The sequence below is a fragment of the Lipophrys pholis genome (assembly GCF_963383615.2).
Source record: "Lipophrys pholis genome assembly, chromosome: 21".
NCBI lineage: Eukaryota > Metazoa > Chordata > Actinopteri > Blenniiformes > Blenniidae > Lipophrys > Lipophrys pholis.
The window spans coordinates 1,584,103-1,599,850 of NC_137649.1; the positions used below are offsets into that span (position 1 = coordinate 1,584,103).

The window sequence follows — 15,748 nt, forward strand, 5'->3', positions numbered from 1 at the left end:
TGCAGCTCAGACAAGCCTCCAGCCTGGGAAGATGCTCTCGCTGCTCTGTCCTTCACTGCTGCTCATCCTCGCTCAACAGGTCAGACACACACACACACACACACACACACACACACACACACACACACACACACACACACACACACACACACACACACACACACACACACACACACACACACACACACACACACACACACACACACACACACAGCTGGAGATGACTGTCTTTCTCTGGCTGTAACGTTTAATGTTTTCCTGATTTGCATACAGAGTGTTCTGGAGTCGGGTTCCTCCTCAGAGTTTAGAGCTGGTAGATGCAGACTGGACTCTGGCGTCTCTGTCTTAAAGACCCGCCGAGCCGTTTTCACACCGTGAATTGAGCTCATTCAGTCAATCTGGCAGACAGGCTTCAGATTTTTGGAATAACACTGTGTGACCTCCAGAGGCTCCGAGCAGAGATCTGGAGCTCCAGAGGAGCCGTGAGCGGGTTTCACCAGAGCAAATAGAAAACCAAAGGAAAGCACGGCCGTGAGGACAGGCCGGGACACTGGAGGATCCCAGAGACACTTCTCACCATAAAACTGTCACATAAAGCTTTTAGGCTGAGGATCTCACTGTTAAACGCATTTCCAGAGGCCAGAGAATGAAAATGGAACTTCAGACACTCAAACCACAATCTGATTCCAATCCTGATTTGGGTTCTCCAGACAAACACTGATTTTTAAGAGAACTGGATGAACAGTGGTTGTGAGGTCACAAAGGGGCAGATATGATAAGACTCATCTTCTCTTCTGCTCCTTTTCATTCAGACTGTCGGATTAGACGTTTCCTTACCAGGAGTGTTTTTTTAATTATTAATTTTGAATGAAATGAATTTAAAAAAAAAGTGGATGATTATTATTTTACTTACATTTTTCAAGAAAAGTTGAAAAAAACACATTTTCTCACTATGATCTTTCCTTATAAACAAAGTTCTGCTTAATGTTGAGGTTGTTTCATAGCAAACCAAAAATACTGCACAGTGGACCTGAAAATGTCTTCATAAATAAAGTAAATTATTTTCTTCAAATACATTCATCATCATCATCATCATCATCATCATCATCACCACCAGTGCAGCTTGAGATCATCATCACATCTCCTTCCTCAGATGGAAGCTGAGATCTCTAAACATTCCCAAAGCCTCCTGTGGTTGAACAAACCCGTTCAGCCGGGGCAGACGTGGCTGTTAGTCATCTGCTGCTGCCATGTTTGTTTGGAGTCCACGCCGACACCGTACGCAGCCACAGGCTCCGTCTGTTCCCCGCTTCCTATTCATTGTCTATGTGAAAGGCAGGTTGTGTGCAGTGCATGTTGGGTGGGAGCAGCAAACAAACCATCTTCAGTCCTTCCTGCCAGAGCCGGCTGCTGCTGATCGGTCAGTCCGGTGAAGAGAGTCCTCCTCTGGGGACCAACAAGGGACTGATATTAAATAGATGTAGTAATGGAGGTCCTCCCCGGAGCCGGACTGGACCGCTTGGCCTCTGAGCCGTACGACTGAACCTCCTGACAACATGTAGTAACCTCTGCGCTTCTACAAAGTAAAACTTTATAGCTCTGAATCCATTCATTATTACTGTATTTACTGTATTTACTGTATTTACAGAGTATTTAGTTACTGTGGGGCTAAGACGTGTTTGAAAGCTACACTCTCACAAATTTAGTATTTTTTTTAATTACCTTTAGTTTGGATAGTAAAATTTCTTCATCAGAACTTTCAGAGCAATGTGGTGAATTATAGAGTTAAAGAAATCACAGCTCATGATTCTAGCAGGTCCAGTTTGGAGCAAACCATAATACAGTGTTACTCTATTCAGTGTAAGAGATTTTACAGAAATTCATTGATGAATCCATCCAATTTAAAAACGGAATGTTCACCAGAAATGTCCAAATCTGTTGGACTTTGCCCTTTTGAATCGTCTTCAACAGATTCTATTATATAGAAATGTTAGATATCTGTGTTTATTTAACATAACTCCTCTTTAAATGTCTTTTAATAACATTATTTACTTCAGGCACAGTAAGCCAGAAGATGAGACTGGTGTCAAATTACAGACCCTCCACTAGCTGACACCATGCCTGCAGTGTCAGTGTCGCTTTTAAGACAAATGTAAATAAATAAAAGCTGCAAAACATCAGGAGGACAGTGTTGTGTGCTGCAGTTACAGTGAGTTAGTTACAGTGAGTTACAGCCCAGCCCCCCCCCCCCCCCCCCCCCCAGTGTCTCTGCAGGGCTCAGAATAATGGGCAGTTGACCCCTCAGAGTGGCAGGGCGGTGTCTGAGAGGCGGCAGTTCTGCCAGTGGCCCTGCAAATGCCCCCAGAGACCCTACTGCGCCCCGGGAGTCAGCTCGGTGCTGGACGGCTGCGGCTGCTGCAAGAGCTGCGCCCGGCAGATCGGACAGCCGTGCAACGAGAGGGACGTGTGCGACCCGCACAAGGGCATGTACTGTGACTTCTCCTCCGACCAGCCGCGGTACGAGGTCGGAGTGTGTGCTTGTGAGTCCGCCTGCCTCACGGCTGCTTCCTGTTCCTTCATGCCAGCAAAACATTTCACCACCACAACTTCTTTAACTCCTAAAACTGTCAAACGACTCCTTGCCTGGGGACCCTGACCCCGTCTCCCCTCTGCAGACATGATGGCGGTGGGCTGCGACCTGAACGGGGTCCACTATGAGAACGGCGAGGCCTTCCAGACCTCCCCCCTCTATAAGTGCACGTGCATCGCCGGAGCCATCGGCTGCACGCCGGCCTTCATCCAGAAGCCAGCGGGGCTGCTGGGCCCTGCCCCCCTGAGGGGCAACAAGCCAGCAGGCCTGCTGGCCTCCAGCAAGCACCACCAGGACACCAGCTACATGTCAGGTGTGTTAAGGTGACACTGTCAGAAAAGGACTGACAAAGAGTGGCAGTGTCAAGATTAATCATGAAAAAAACACCTCATTGATGCTTCTGGACATCAAACCATCATTTGTAAAGGATCTGGATGAAATGGATGTTTTTATAACAATATTCAGTTTGCTGAACGACCTGTTAGAGACTTACTGTACTTTTGCAAGAGAAAGTATCAGAATATAAAAACTGTTAAAGTTTAAATTAAATCAGAACGTTCATTCACATTAGAATCAAGTCGAAGCTTCAGAACCAATTTCCTGCTTCAGAATCTCAGAGAGAAGAAACCCTTCAGTATTTAGAACGTCAACAATCAGTCCAGAGCAAACTGCTCACTTATTACTCTGTCTCACGTCACAGAGGTTCTCACATTGGCTTCCATCATGGTTCTTATGATGGTTCTCCTAGTGGTCATCAGAGTTCTCTTATAGGGCTTTTCCACCAACAAGAACCAGGTTCTAGTTCTTAAATGAGCACCGCCAAAGAACCGGTTCTTTTTCCACCGTTAACGGAGCCAGTGAGTCATGGCGTCACTCCAAAAGCTGATACGTCACTGATCTCCATCTTGTTTTAGTCCAGAGCCCCGGAGAGAAAAATAATAACAATAATACTACTACTACTACTACTACTACTTATAATAATAATAAGCGTGATTGAGTTTGGGTCTGATTTTCCACCATTCCAACATTCCATAGTGACTTTCTGCTCCTTTCACTTTATTTCTGGACGTGTCTGAATCAAAAGCTTCAACATGGAGGAACGGAGGTGTAGAATGATAGAACGCTGCTCTACAGCCGTTTCCATGGTAACCTAGGTAAACACTCTGATTAAAGTTCTCTTTCACATGAAGCCATTAAAAGGCTCATTTTAGCTCTAAAAACTCCAACTTTCATTTCCAGTAGTTTGTAGTTTGTTTAGTCGTTCCTGAGGAACCAGAAGTCTGGCTTCATTAGAAAGAAGTTCTGTGGGTAGAAGATCATATTGGGGCTTAGCGGAGCAGAACACAGCCTCATGCAGACCTCAGCCTGCACTCAGAACGTGGAACAAGACCTGGAGGTGAACTTAGTCACAATGATGTCACCATGAAAAGCCTGAAAAGAACAACAATGAAAAACTTCTTCTAGATTTTATCCGACCAGCTGACAGGACAGCACTGGAGCTCTGCAGCTCCAGAGCAACGCTCCACCATCACAGATTAAATTATCTCGGATTATTAACTTCAGGGAACGACTTATTATCTCGTTCCCACGTGTTATCTTTAGTGCTGTCAATTGATTAAAAAAACCAACTAATTAATTGCACCTTTTTCTGTGATTAATTGTGATTAATCGCATTGTTTTTCTACTGAAAACCACAGAATTAATGTCAACACACAGAGTCTAAATTCAAAGGCTATTTTTATAACGTCCTTTTCCAGCTGAGAGGAAACCTGCAGACTCTTGAGACGTGTCCTGCGAGCAGCTGGTAACGCAGGCAGCTGCTTTGTGCGGCGTGTTGTTGACACAGTGCCCTTTAACTGTAACACTGAAAGCTTACAGGGATCCTCCTTTAGCCTGGAAGAAGAACTGCCTGGTGCAGACGACTCCGTGGAGCCCGTGCTCCAGGACCTGCGGACTCGGCATCTCCGTGCGCGTCAACAACGACAATGGCAAGTGTGAGATGAGGAAGGACCGCCGCCTGTGCCTCCTGAGACCCTGCGACAAGAGCGTGATGAGGAGCATCAAGGTAACCATGGAGACCACTGAATTTTAATTTGGAACAACATAACTTTCTTAGAAAAACCAACCTGAACATCGAAACACCAGACACAATCAAGAGAGCTGCTTGGTGTGTGTTGGGTAGATTCAAATCAACAGACAAAGAACACTGACAGAGTCCGATCAAATTTTAAGTTTAAAGTTAAAAATAACTTCTGAATGAGATTAAAATGAGACTAGAACTCTGTTTGTGCTGACGTGTCACATGACCCATAGCTAAGCTGAAGGGAACGTCACTGTTTCCTCCTGCAGCTGCCGAAGGGGAAGACCTGTCGGCCCACGTTTCAGGCCAAGAAAGCTGAGAAGCTGACGCTGTCGGGCTGCACCAGCACCAAGAAGTTCAAACCCACGTACTGCGGCGTGTGCACGGACAAACGCTGCTGCACGCCCAACAAGTCCCACATCATCAAGGTGAGCTTCACCTGCAGGGGAGGCTCCAGCACGCAGTGGAAGATGCAGTGGATCACTTCCTGTGTGTGTCAGAGGAAGTGCAGCAAGCCGGGAGACATGTTCTCCGACCTGCGTCTGCTTTGAGGGGCTCCGGGACCGAGGCTCTGGGACCGAGGCTCCGGGACCGAGGCTCTCTGGGACCGAGGCTCTCTGGGACCGAGGCTCTGGGACCGAGGCTCCAGGACCGAGGCTCTCTGGGACCGAGGCTCCAGGACCGAGGCTCCGGGACCGAGGCTCCGGGACCGAGGCTCCGGGACCAAGGCTCTGGGACCGAGGCTCCGGGACCGAGGCTCTCTGGGACCGAGGCTCCGGGACCGAGGCTCCGGGACCGAGGCTCTCTGGGACCGAGGCTCCGGGACCGAGGCTCCGGGACCGAGGCTCTGGGACCGAGGCTCCGGGACCGAGGCTCTCTGGGACCGAGGCTCCGGGACCGAGGCTCCAGATCATTAAAAGCAGCTTTCATAAAAGTCATCCACAGGACAGAGATGTGCAATAACTGACAATATGGGCAGGAAGCTTCAACACATCGGCTTCTCCCTCTCTTCAAAACAAGAACCAAACGATCTCCTGGAGGTGTTTTAGAGGCTTTTTTCAGTGTTTTACTTCAATTAACGGTACTTTTTTTATTATTAATTCCAGCTTTAGGAGGTCTTACCAGTGCAATGTTTCCACCCTTTTTCTGTCCCTCTATAAGTGTTTTGGAGGTTTTACCTCGATCTAGAGCAGACATGGGGAACTGGTGGTTCGGGGGCGGAATGCCTCCCTGACCCATCGTCTCGGTGGCCGTCAAGATATTGTCCACAAATTGTGATGCAAAGAAAAACGTCAACAACATTGAAACTTAAATCAGTTACATTTCTCTTTAACAAGTGTAAATGTTTTCAGGAGGAAATGAGAGCTGTAGTTTTCAGTATTATGTCGTCCATGTTTTGTGGCCCTCCATCTCTGATGGAGAGCAATTTTCTCCTTATCCACCTTTCAGGTCTTATTTGTGTCTTTATTTCCAGGGAATAGAGGTTTTTACACATTGCTGCAGCCAGGGAGCTTTAAAATAAATAAACAAGAGAAAGTTCATCTTCTTCAGCTTTATTTTTCACATTAATTGGATATCAGGGTTATAAATTACCCACAGAGGTCAGGAAGGCTGCTGCAGAGCTTCACGTGGCGATGTGGAGTCTGGCAGCGTCGGCCATCTTTGTGGCGTCCAGCTGGTGGTACTCTTCTATCAGGGAGTCGAGGGAAGCCGCCGCCTCCAGGAAGACGCTCTGCTCCATCCCCTCCACCTGCAGGTAGTGATGGACGTGGGCCTTCACAAGCACAGAAAACAAAAACCTTTAGTTTCTTCATGAAGCTTTTAATTCAGAATACCAGATGAATCCTGAAACTTACACGTAGTTTAGAAATGGAGGTTGTTTTATTTAAGTAATAATAAATTCAGGTCTAAGAATGTGTGTTTAAATACAATCATTTCTTTTGATCAGGATTTTTCTGAAAGGTTTTAAAAACGTTGCTCAGGATTGAAAGACTTTTATAAAAGTACAAAATGTAAAACTGAAGTGACAAAACTTCAGAAACTGGAAATAATGAAACTGACAAAGTTCATTCACTGTCAATAAATTGTAATTTTGCATGATTGTGTTTCATTTCCTTCATCTTTATTATTAAAATGTTCTGACAATTGAGAAAATGTAAAGTGGACAGAGTCAATAAACATTTTGGTCCTTTGATCTGGTTCAGTTTGATTTTTTATATGTTGCGATTTGCTACAAGTTATAAAATAAAACAAAACAATGAAGAAAGGCATTCACATTGTCTTTCACCAAATTAAAAGCACCACTTTAAATCGCGTAGGAAGTTTAACACTGACCGAGTCAAAGAATGTCTTTTTATTAGATTTCTACAGAATTTTTTATTATTTAATCCTGTTTTGGATGCTCATCTGTATCGGACTTCATTCCCCTGACGTTACCCCCCAGAGCGGGTCGCGGGTTCACCTGCTCTTATTTCTCACAGGATGTCCAGTGGCTGGTCCAAGCACAAGACCGAAAACAAACTGAGGGTCCAAAACACAAAAGTTGAGATGGTAGGTAAGACTGAGGACGTGGGGACCAGATACATGGGGACACTGGGCATTAAGACACAAGGACACACAGGAAGGACAAGTGACATGAGACAGAGACCACACACAAAATATAAAAAGTACAAAAAAAAAAAACAGGAAGTACGAAAACACAGACGTCACTAAAGCCCCCCCCCCAGAGTGCAGGGATGGGACGGAGCGGTATGGAGCAGCAAGGCAAAGCGTAACCAGAGCCAATCTGCTGCGTTTCCTCCACAGGAAGTGGGTTCAAATGTGGGCGGGGCTAAGAGCTCCGCAGAGCTGTGACGTTGCAACAGTAATCTCAGCCGGGCAGCAGATCTGGACCTCATGAATCCTCTGTTGTTGTTGTTGTTGTTTACATCCTGCACTTTGCACTAGTTGTTTTGTTAACTTTTCTTTGCAGCCACCGAGCTGCAGCTGTAACTTCCGTGTTGGTTCTGAGAGAGAGAACGCCGCCCGGTGAAGTGACATCGGAGTCACTCCGGTGTCACAAAGACGGTCGGCTCCAGTGTCGCGCCGCCGGATGTGACAGCCTCAACTTCCACGTTGGAGCAGAGATCACGGACGCCATGTGAGGACAGAACCGGCCCGGGGCCCGGAGCAGCGCCGCCGTCCCGGAGCACCGTGTGTGGACGCAGTCCGAGTCCAATCGTTGGGTTGCATCAGGGAGCACCGGCCAGTGACGTGACGAGTGGACTCTGGAGCATCGGTTCCGGCCGCAGCGTCTGCTCCAGAGTCCCGCTCTCCGTCCTGCCTCGCTCTGCTCTTTAGGGACCAACATGAAAGACAACAGAGGATTCATACAGCCACATATTAAAATACTGAGGGCGTGTAAAATCTCTGACCAATCAGCAGACGGCTCCTCAACATCAGACCCGTTCTGTTGTCCTGAGTACCTCAACGGAAGGGCGACGGAAAAGCCTCCACCTTCAGAGAGGTTACTGCCAGAAAATCCCAGATTCTTGCGGTGGAAACCTGAACCGTACCGGACCATACCACTCCATTCCTGCACTTTGTGTGCGGTGGAAACCCGAACCATACCGGACCATACCACTCCATTCCTGCACTTTGTGTGTGGTGGAAACCCGAACCATACCGGACCATACCACTCCATTCCTGCACTTTGTGTGTGGTGGAAACCCGAACCATACCGGACCATACCACTCGGTGGAAACGGGGCTTAAGACACACCAGGAGTCCCGACTCGTCTATGTGCTCCAATCGGTGTAATGAGTTTCACCTGTGACCTCGCCTTTCCAGTGTATTTAAACTCCTCTCGTTCTGGTGTCGGTGTCAGCTCGTCTTGTTCTGGACCCGACCTCTATCGTTATCCTGTTCCCTCCTGATGGCCTGTTTTGGTTTGATGGATGACGCTGACATACTCTGAATATGATTTGAGGTAAATCCAGGGAGTTCAGCCTCAGTGTAGAGAAAAACTACAGGAAGGGTAACAACACTCTTCAGTGAGTTCTGTGGTTCTGTAATGTGAAGCAGTGGTTCAGGTTCTAGGAAGCTTCTTCTTCTGAGATCCTGAGAGCAGGAGCAGCACACAGAGCGCCGAGGTGGATGAGGAGATGAGAGTGAGTTCACCTTCCTCCTGTAGAGTCTGCAGAAGCGCTCCCTCAGCTCCATGAAGGTGGGCTTCACACACGTGCTGTTGGCCAGAGCCAACAGGGAGTGGGAGTGCCCCGCCGGGGGAACCGAGCACAGGCCCGTCTTCCAGCCCTCCTGGTTCCACGACACAAAGGACAGCGACGGCTTCAGCCTGGGACAGAGGAGGAACTTCAGCACACCAGACCTGGAGGATCCGGAGCTTTAAGAAAACATGATGCTGCACTTTTTAACACTATTTAAAGGAGCCGTCACCTGGAAATCACGCCATTGTGTTAAAACATGTATATTAGTGCTGGACTTAGGTTGAAACTTTCCTGAAAATCTGGAGTTTAAAAGTGACTGAGAGTTTTGTTTGGGCTCTTCGTTCAAACCAGGAGGTTTTGATTGTGCTCCTGTGTTGCCATGAACACAGGAGGTTAACGTCATAACCTTTAGATTTAGCAGTGAGTATGTCTGTAAGCGTGAAATGAAAGCTCTAGACACCGAGAGCTGGGCCTGACCATAGCAGACGACCACTGTGCTCAAGAAACAGCTGAAGGAGGTGAAGAGAGCCAGACAGAAGCAGTTTACACCTGCAGACACAGTCTGTGGCTCCCGGATCGCCTCAGCAGTCACAGTGGTTCCAGCCGCGGAACCAGATGTCAACTAGGGCTCATCGTCCATGGTGGACACTGTCCAACGGAGGCTTACTGCTACTGCTGATACTACTACTACTACTACTGCTACTACTGCTGCTGCTGCTGCTGCTGCTACTACTACTGCTACTGCTGATACTACTGCTGCTGCTACTGCTGATACTACTGCTACTACTACTGCTGCTACTACTGCTACTACTGCTGCTGCTGCTGCTACTACTACTACTGCTACTGCTGATACTACTGCTGCTGCTACTGCTGATACTACTGCTGCTGCTACTGCTGCTACTACTACTAGTACTACTGCTGCTGCTACTACTACTACTGCTGCTACTAGTACTACTACTACTACTACTACTGCTGCTACTACTGCTGCTACTACGACTGCTACTGCTGCTGCTACTACTGCGACTACTACTGCTACTATGGCTACTACTGCTGCTACTGCTAATGCGACTACTGCTACTGCGACTGCTACTGCTGCTACAGCGACTACTACTACTGCTGCTACTAGTAGTACTACTACTACTACTACTACTGCTGCTACTACTACTACTGCTGCTACTAGTACTACTACTACTACTACTACTACTACTACTGCTGCTGCTACTACTGCTGCTACTACGACTACTAATGCTGCTGCTACTGCTGCTGCTACTACTGCGACTATGGCTACTACTGCTGCTACTGCTAATGCGACTACTGCTACTGCGACTGCTACTGCTGCTACAGCGACTACTACTACTACTACTACTACTACTAGTACTGCTGTATTTAATTTTAAATCTCCGGGGTGCATTGCTCTGTGGTGTGGATGCTTGGAGATGGCTCCACAATCGTTTTTGTCTTTTTATTTTTTGTGTCAGCAAAGAATTGCTTTGCTATCGCTTTGCTATCGCTACGCTATCGCCATGCGATCGCCATGATTGACGGTTCCAATCAATGTGCGCCGTACCAGTCAAAATCTTGCATGTGCTCTCACAAGAGGGAGTTGCAGGATGAAAAAGGGTCAGAATGAGCTCTACGTTAGATTTCTTTCCCTGATAAATCCTAAGAACTGATTTAAAGACAATTTAAGAACGACTGGAGGGGGTGCAGTGATTAGTGCTCTCGCCTCACAGTGAGAAGGTCGTGGATTCAAGTCTGACCCGGGGCCCTTCTGTGTGGAGTTTGCATGTTCTCCCCCTGTGCGTGGGTTTACTCTGAATACTCCGGCTTCCTCCCACAGAAACATGCATGTGAGGTGAGTTGGTGATGCTGTATTGCCCCGAGGTGTGAGTGTGAGTGGTTGTTTGTCTATACGTGTTTGCCCTGTGACAGACTGGCGACTGTCCAGGTGAATCCTGCCCCCAGCTGGGATCGCCGACCCTGAACTGGATAGAGGATGAATACCAGGCGATGACGCCTGTAAAAAAGATATGTTGAAGCCCTCTAATGAGGAGCATGGGAGCTTCATGGAGGCTGAAACAATTTTATGTGAAAACGCAGGAGCAATAGAAAATTCGATTACATCAACAAAGACGGTTTTCAAAATCAAGGCAAACACACTGCGGCCTGAAGCGAAACTTTCTGAAATCACCAGGTCTCTGATAATCTGCTGTGCTACTGCTGAGGCGTTAGGATGGCCTCTGTGCTGTTGATGCTGCGTGTTGGAGGAAGAAAGGATGGAGAGTACTTCCACAGCTCGAGAAGAGAAGAGGCAGGAGGATATAAATATATTAAATCTTCATATGTTCCTGCAGTGAAGCGTCCATTGTTTGTCTCAATAGATGTAACATGAAATGTTGTGGTCAGAACCTCGAGAAAATGTTTTTCTGCTCTGATCTGTCGTCTTTAAATCAGAATACCAGGACTAGAAGGTGGAGAAGATATTGTGGCTCCAACAGAAGATCTGAGGACTTTTCTCTAAGATGTTTAGAACAACTTCCTTGGACAGATCAAACTGTGCAAATGACACGGAAAAATCCCATTTGGATGTGATCAACAAATACTGATGTTACATGTAGGCATTCACAGGAAAGCTCTATTTCCTGTGCAGCTCTGAGCAGTTTCTTTACCATTAGATCAGCCATGTTCGCTCCAACTGTGACTTCTTCTTCTGCAACTCCCCTATGAATCACATTACTTTTAATTGACGTTACAAAAGAAAATTGCTCTCGTAACTCGTGGCAAAACCTGCTGCCGCGACACGTTTGTTGGTTGAATGTGCCTTCACAAGTCTGCTGGTGTGTCAACCTGCTTATCCTCCTTTTCATACATGCACTCCCTTTTCCTCCCTCCTGGCAACATGACATGAATCAGGCTTTTTTGTGTGTGTGTGTGTGTGTGTGTGTGTGTGTGTGTGTGTGTGTGTGTGTGTGTGTGTGTGTGTGTGTGTGTGTGTGTGTGTGTGTGTGTGTGTGTGTGTGTGTGTGTGTGTGTGTGTGTGTGTGTGTGTGTGTGTGTGTGTGTGTGTGTGTGTGTGTGTGTGTGTGTGTGTGTGTGTGTGTGTGTGTGTGTGACCTCTGGATGTTCCTGCGCAGGTCGGACACCTGCACGTTGCCCCGGACCATGAGGGCGCAGGCCAGGTACAGGCTGCGTTTGGGGTCTGCCCGGATCAGCTGGTGGTCTTTACTGAAGGCATCACTGAACATCTGATCCAGTCTGGAGGACACGTTGTTTTTGGGGGGGGGGGGGGCACGGGGAGAGGATGAAGCAGAGCAGGTGCTGAACAGTGGGCCTTTAACAAAGACGGTTATTCAATTAATCATTCTGCGTCTATTTAAGTTTGTTGACTGAACCGTGGAAATGTGTATCCTGATTAAACTGGAGTCAAAAACAAATATTCAAGTTTATATTTTTTTGTCTCAGTAAGAAACTAAAATAACATTTTTACCCACTTTTCACCAAATACCATCAATCTGGAGTCAGAACCTTTATAACACAGTTCATGACTTTTGAGTTTTGCATATTTCTCAAAACTGTGGTTTAACCCGCTGAGCAAGCAGCGTCCAGAGACATTAAAAACACGTCCAACACACGCCTGTCCGTCCAGGACGTCCTGGACGTCTATTTGACACCAGAACTAGTTGAAAATAGACCTTTTAACCAGGCAGTAATCTGACGTCTATTCAACGGCCAGAGCGAGTTGACAAATGACACAACAATTGTGGACATTATATAATTGATTTAGATCTAAGACAGACAGAATCAGTTGAAAGGTCACAAGCTTCTGTTCAGTCCAACTGCCTGTAGAATTATTGATTTGTCATCAGAATATTGAGGAAGTAGATCATGGCAGGCAGGAGGAGACATCATGTGAAGTTTAATGAAGAATGTCTGAGTTATGACCATTTATTGTTTTGGTCACGAGGTGTTGATCTGTTCAAGTCTCCATGGAGAAACTGGACCCTGATAACCTGTCATCTTGTTAATACTACTATGTACCTGAGTCAAGGTTTTATCAGCACTGTCAGGTGTCTCATTGGTGCAATGGTTAGTGCTCTCGCCTCTCAGAAAGAAGGTCTTGGGTTCAAATCCAGCTGGACGTGTTTGCTTGTGTTGGTGAGGGTTTCCTCTGGGTTCCTCCAACATTCATGTGATTGTAAATGGAAACGTTAAATTACTCCTGTGATAGACTGATGACCTGTCCTCGTTCCTTTGAGACGTATTTTCAACGTGTCCACACAAGGCCAAAGTCCAACGTTGTATTAACGTTTGTTAGACAAGGCGTCTAACAAACGTTCATTCTGGCCCCTCCGAGGACGTCTTCTGGAAGTATAATATGAGGTCTTCTGGACCACTTTGTGCTCAGTGGGAAGTTTAAGTTAGTTCTCTAGTTAGACACTTTATAATATCTTTTATGATTGAATAATTACATTTCTAACACACACAACAGTATCAGGGTGAAACAGTAGTTTTTATATAAAAGATCCAGTTTGTCAAACGTCTTTTAAAAGACACATTTTCAAACTTCAGTGATTTTGAAAATACTACATATTTTATTGCATTAATATCAAATCAAGTCTTTTATAATCATTGTTTTCCTGCTTCAGCGTCTCGGAGGGAAGAAATTCTTAGATTTTTAGAAAGTCAAAGATCAATTTAAAGACGATGTTCAGTGTTGACTGATTTCTTTTACCCCCAGATGAGAGTCAGGAGCTGAATTGCAGCAGCATTGTAAGATATTAACAGCTGTGACATCGTGTGGACAAACCTCCTGCTGGGGACGCCAACGTCCGCCAGGGAGTAGAGCGGCGTCAGGCTGGGAACCAGGTAGTGCAGGCGGGGGAACGGCACCAGGTTCATGGCGATCTCGTTCAGGTCCATGTTGAGGGAACCTTGGAAACGAGCCGAGCTGCAAACAGAAGAACACGAGACCAAACGGGGAGGAGCTTTAAAGAGGCTTCAGTCTGAATCAGTCGGCTCCTGCTCCATCACCAGGAACCACTTCTATCAACTTCCAGACAATCACCAGTCATAGATGCAGGATTTCTGTTTCATGTCCTTCAGTATGACAAAGTGACTTTCCACAGTTGGGTGTGTGTGAGGAGTTCAGACAATCATCATGACTTGTAGCACGGAGGTCTGAAACGGCCAGTTTCACCACTTTGCAGAAGATAAAAATCATCTGGAGCCACAAAATGTGTTTCACCTTCAACAGGAGGAGAACCTTACTCAAGGTTAGGAATAAAAACTTCACAGTGAGTTTCATTACTACACACAAGAATAGAGGACTTTTATTAAATTCTTAGCTATTTTATCCATTTAAAATTCTTTGCGGCCATATTTAGTTGACACAGCAGAGTGGTTTCTGGCCGATCATCCACACGGCGCAGCAAACGGCCGGGTGGACGACCTGGAAAAGAATCTGGTTAAAAACGCCGCCTCTGCTTTGACGTGTGGACGAGCAAGACGCACATTTGAGAAAAACAATGATGTCATGGCCCCACCTCTCCATCCGATAACCGCGACGTAGCTTAACAGCAACATGGCGGACGACCCGCTGCAGATGGAGCGGCAGAAGCTACGGATGCTTTCATCAGGTGTGACGTTGGATTTGTCGATTTCTGCTCTTGCATGTTCCCTGTCTTTTGCTTTTTGTGGTGTATTCCTGTGGCAGAGTTACAGCGTCACCTATAGGCCTGGCATATGTACTACATCATTTTGATTCATGATCATAGTGCCGGGTGGACGGGAAATAGAAATTAATAAAAGAATGACGGGGAAGAAAGAAATGTAGTTTTGGCTGGTGTGAAGTCGCTGGGTCTGACCGGTCCTTTCTGTTTGAGCCATTCTAGCTTTCATTTCATCAATGTCAGCCATTTTCTAAAATCCATTTCAGCTTTTCTTAAGCCCTCTTCTTAGCCCTCTTAATCTCTTCTTTCATTTCCTTTCTCTCGCTTCTTTATTTTTTTTTAGTTTGACCTTTTTCGAGCAGTTTCCAATGATTTTCTCACAGTCAGTGAAAGTAAAAGTCTTTTCTTTGTTTGGATTTAATTGATTAATTTCTGGAGAAAGTAAACATGCGGTAGATCTCCTAGTATCAGGAATAAAAGTCTGCCAGTGAAATTAAAATAAAATTCAGAATTTAAATTGCATTGCTAAATGTTCCTATTTGTAGTTATGTGTATTTATCACATCCACCATTTTGTGCCATTTTCAATCCCCATCTCTCACACACACCCACATATACACACCCGGCATGTATGTATTAGAAAGTTAGGACCTTTGTGTGGTTTGCTTTGTTTCTTTTAGTGAATACATTTAATTCTTTGCACTCATACCTGCTGGCAGGTGATGTTGCACAAACATGAACGAAAGTCCACAAATAAAAGTCCCAAGGAGCCAGATGAAGAAGGTCTCGGCCCACAACAACAGCAGGTTCTCTGCTGAAGGCTGACCCAATCTACAAGCAGATGTATAATGATTCTAAAATAAGCACTGTAAATTAATTTAGCACTGCGTTGACAGATGAGACTCCACATGTATGAGCAAAATATCAACTTTGAGCCCATTTCCCTGTGAGCAAACCTTCAGCAGATCAGAGTCTGAACTCTATATGAATTCAGTTTAAATCTTTACTCCTGTTGGACTAATACTGGCGTGGTGAACACCAGAAGAGCCTGAAGTGCTCCATTCAGGAAAGGTTTTTATGTTTCAGGACGACGGTGCTGTGGGCTCGTAGTCCAGGTCTTATTTATATGCTACAGTTGAGTGACCATGGCAACAACAGCTCTGTCCCAACGTCTTTGAGATGTGCCTGTTGGTGGCGGATGGGAG

The 15,748-nt window shown here is 46.2% G+C and overlaps 2 protein-coding genes across 3 annotated transcripts in view; one reads left to right on the forward strand and one right to left on the reverse strand.

Annotated features, from left to right (window-relative positions):
• ccn6 (cellular communication network factor 6) lies at positions 1-6,863 on the forward strand. 2 transcript variants are annotated; one of them, XM_080491166.1, is made up of 5 exons: positions 1-79; positions 2,264-2,540; positions 2,676-2,903; positions 4,462-4,655; positions 4,940-6,862. In XM_080491166.1, exons 1-5 carry the CDS (start codon positions 32-34, stop codon positions 5,219-5,221), a joined length of 1,029 nt encoding a protein of 342 aa, XP_080347292.1. In that variant the 5' UTR covers positions 1-31; the 3' UTR covers positions 5,222-6,862. The 2 variants fall into 2 exon arrangements, with proteins under 2 accessions (XP_080347292.1, XP_080347293.1); XM_080491167.1 differs by having other exon boundaries at positions 10-79; positions 4,483-4,655; positions 4,940-6,863.
• tube1 (tubulin, epsilon 1) overlaps positions 6,204-15,748 on the reverse strand; it is a 27,119-nt gene continuing 17,574 nt past the window's right edge. Inside the window, exons 9-12 of the mRNA XM_080491165.1 lie at positions 13,683-13,823; positions 11,990-12,130; positions 8,829-9,003; positions 6,204-6,444 (exon numbers count right to left, since the gene is read on the reverse strand). Of these exons, the coding sequence (XP_080347291.1) occupies positions 6,295-6,444; positions 8,829-9,003; positions 11,990-12,130; positions 13,683-13,823 (607 nt within the window). The 3' untranslated portion in view covers positions 6,204-6,294. The remainder of the gene's footprint in view (positions 6,445-8,828; positions 9,004-11,989; positions 12,131-13,682; positions 13,824-15,748) is intronic.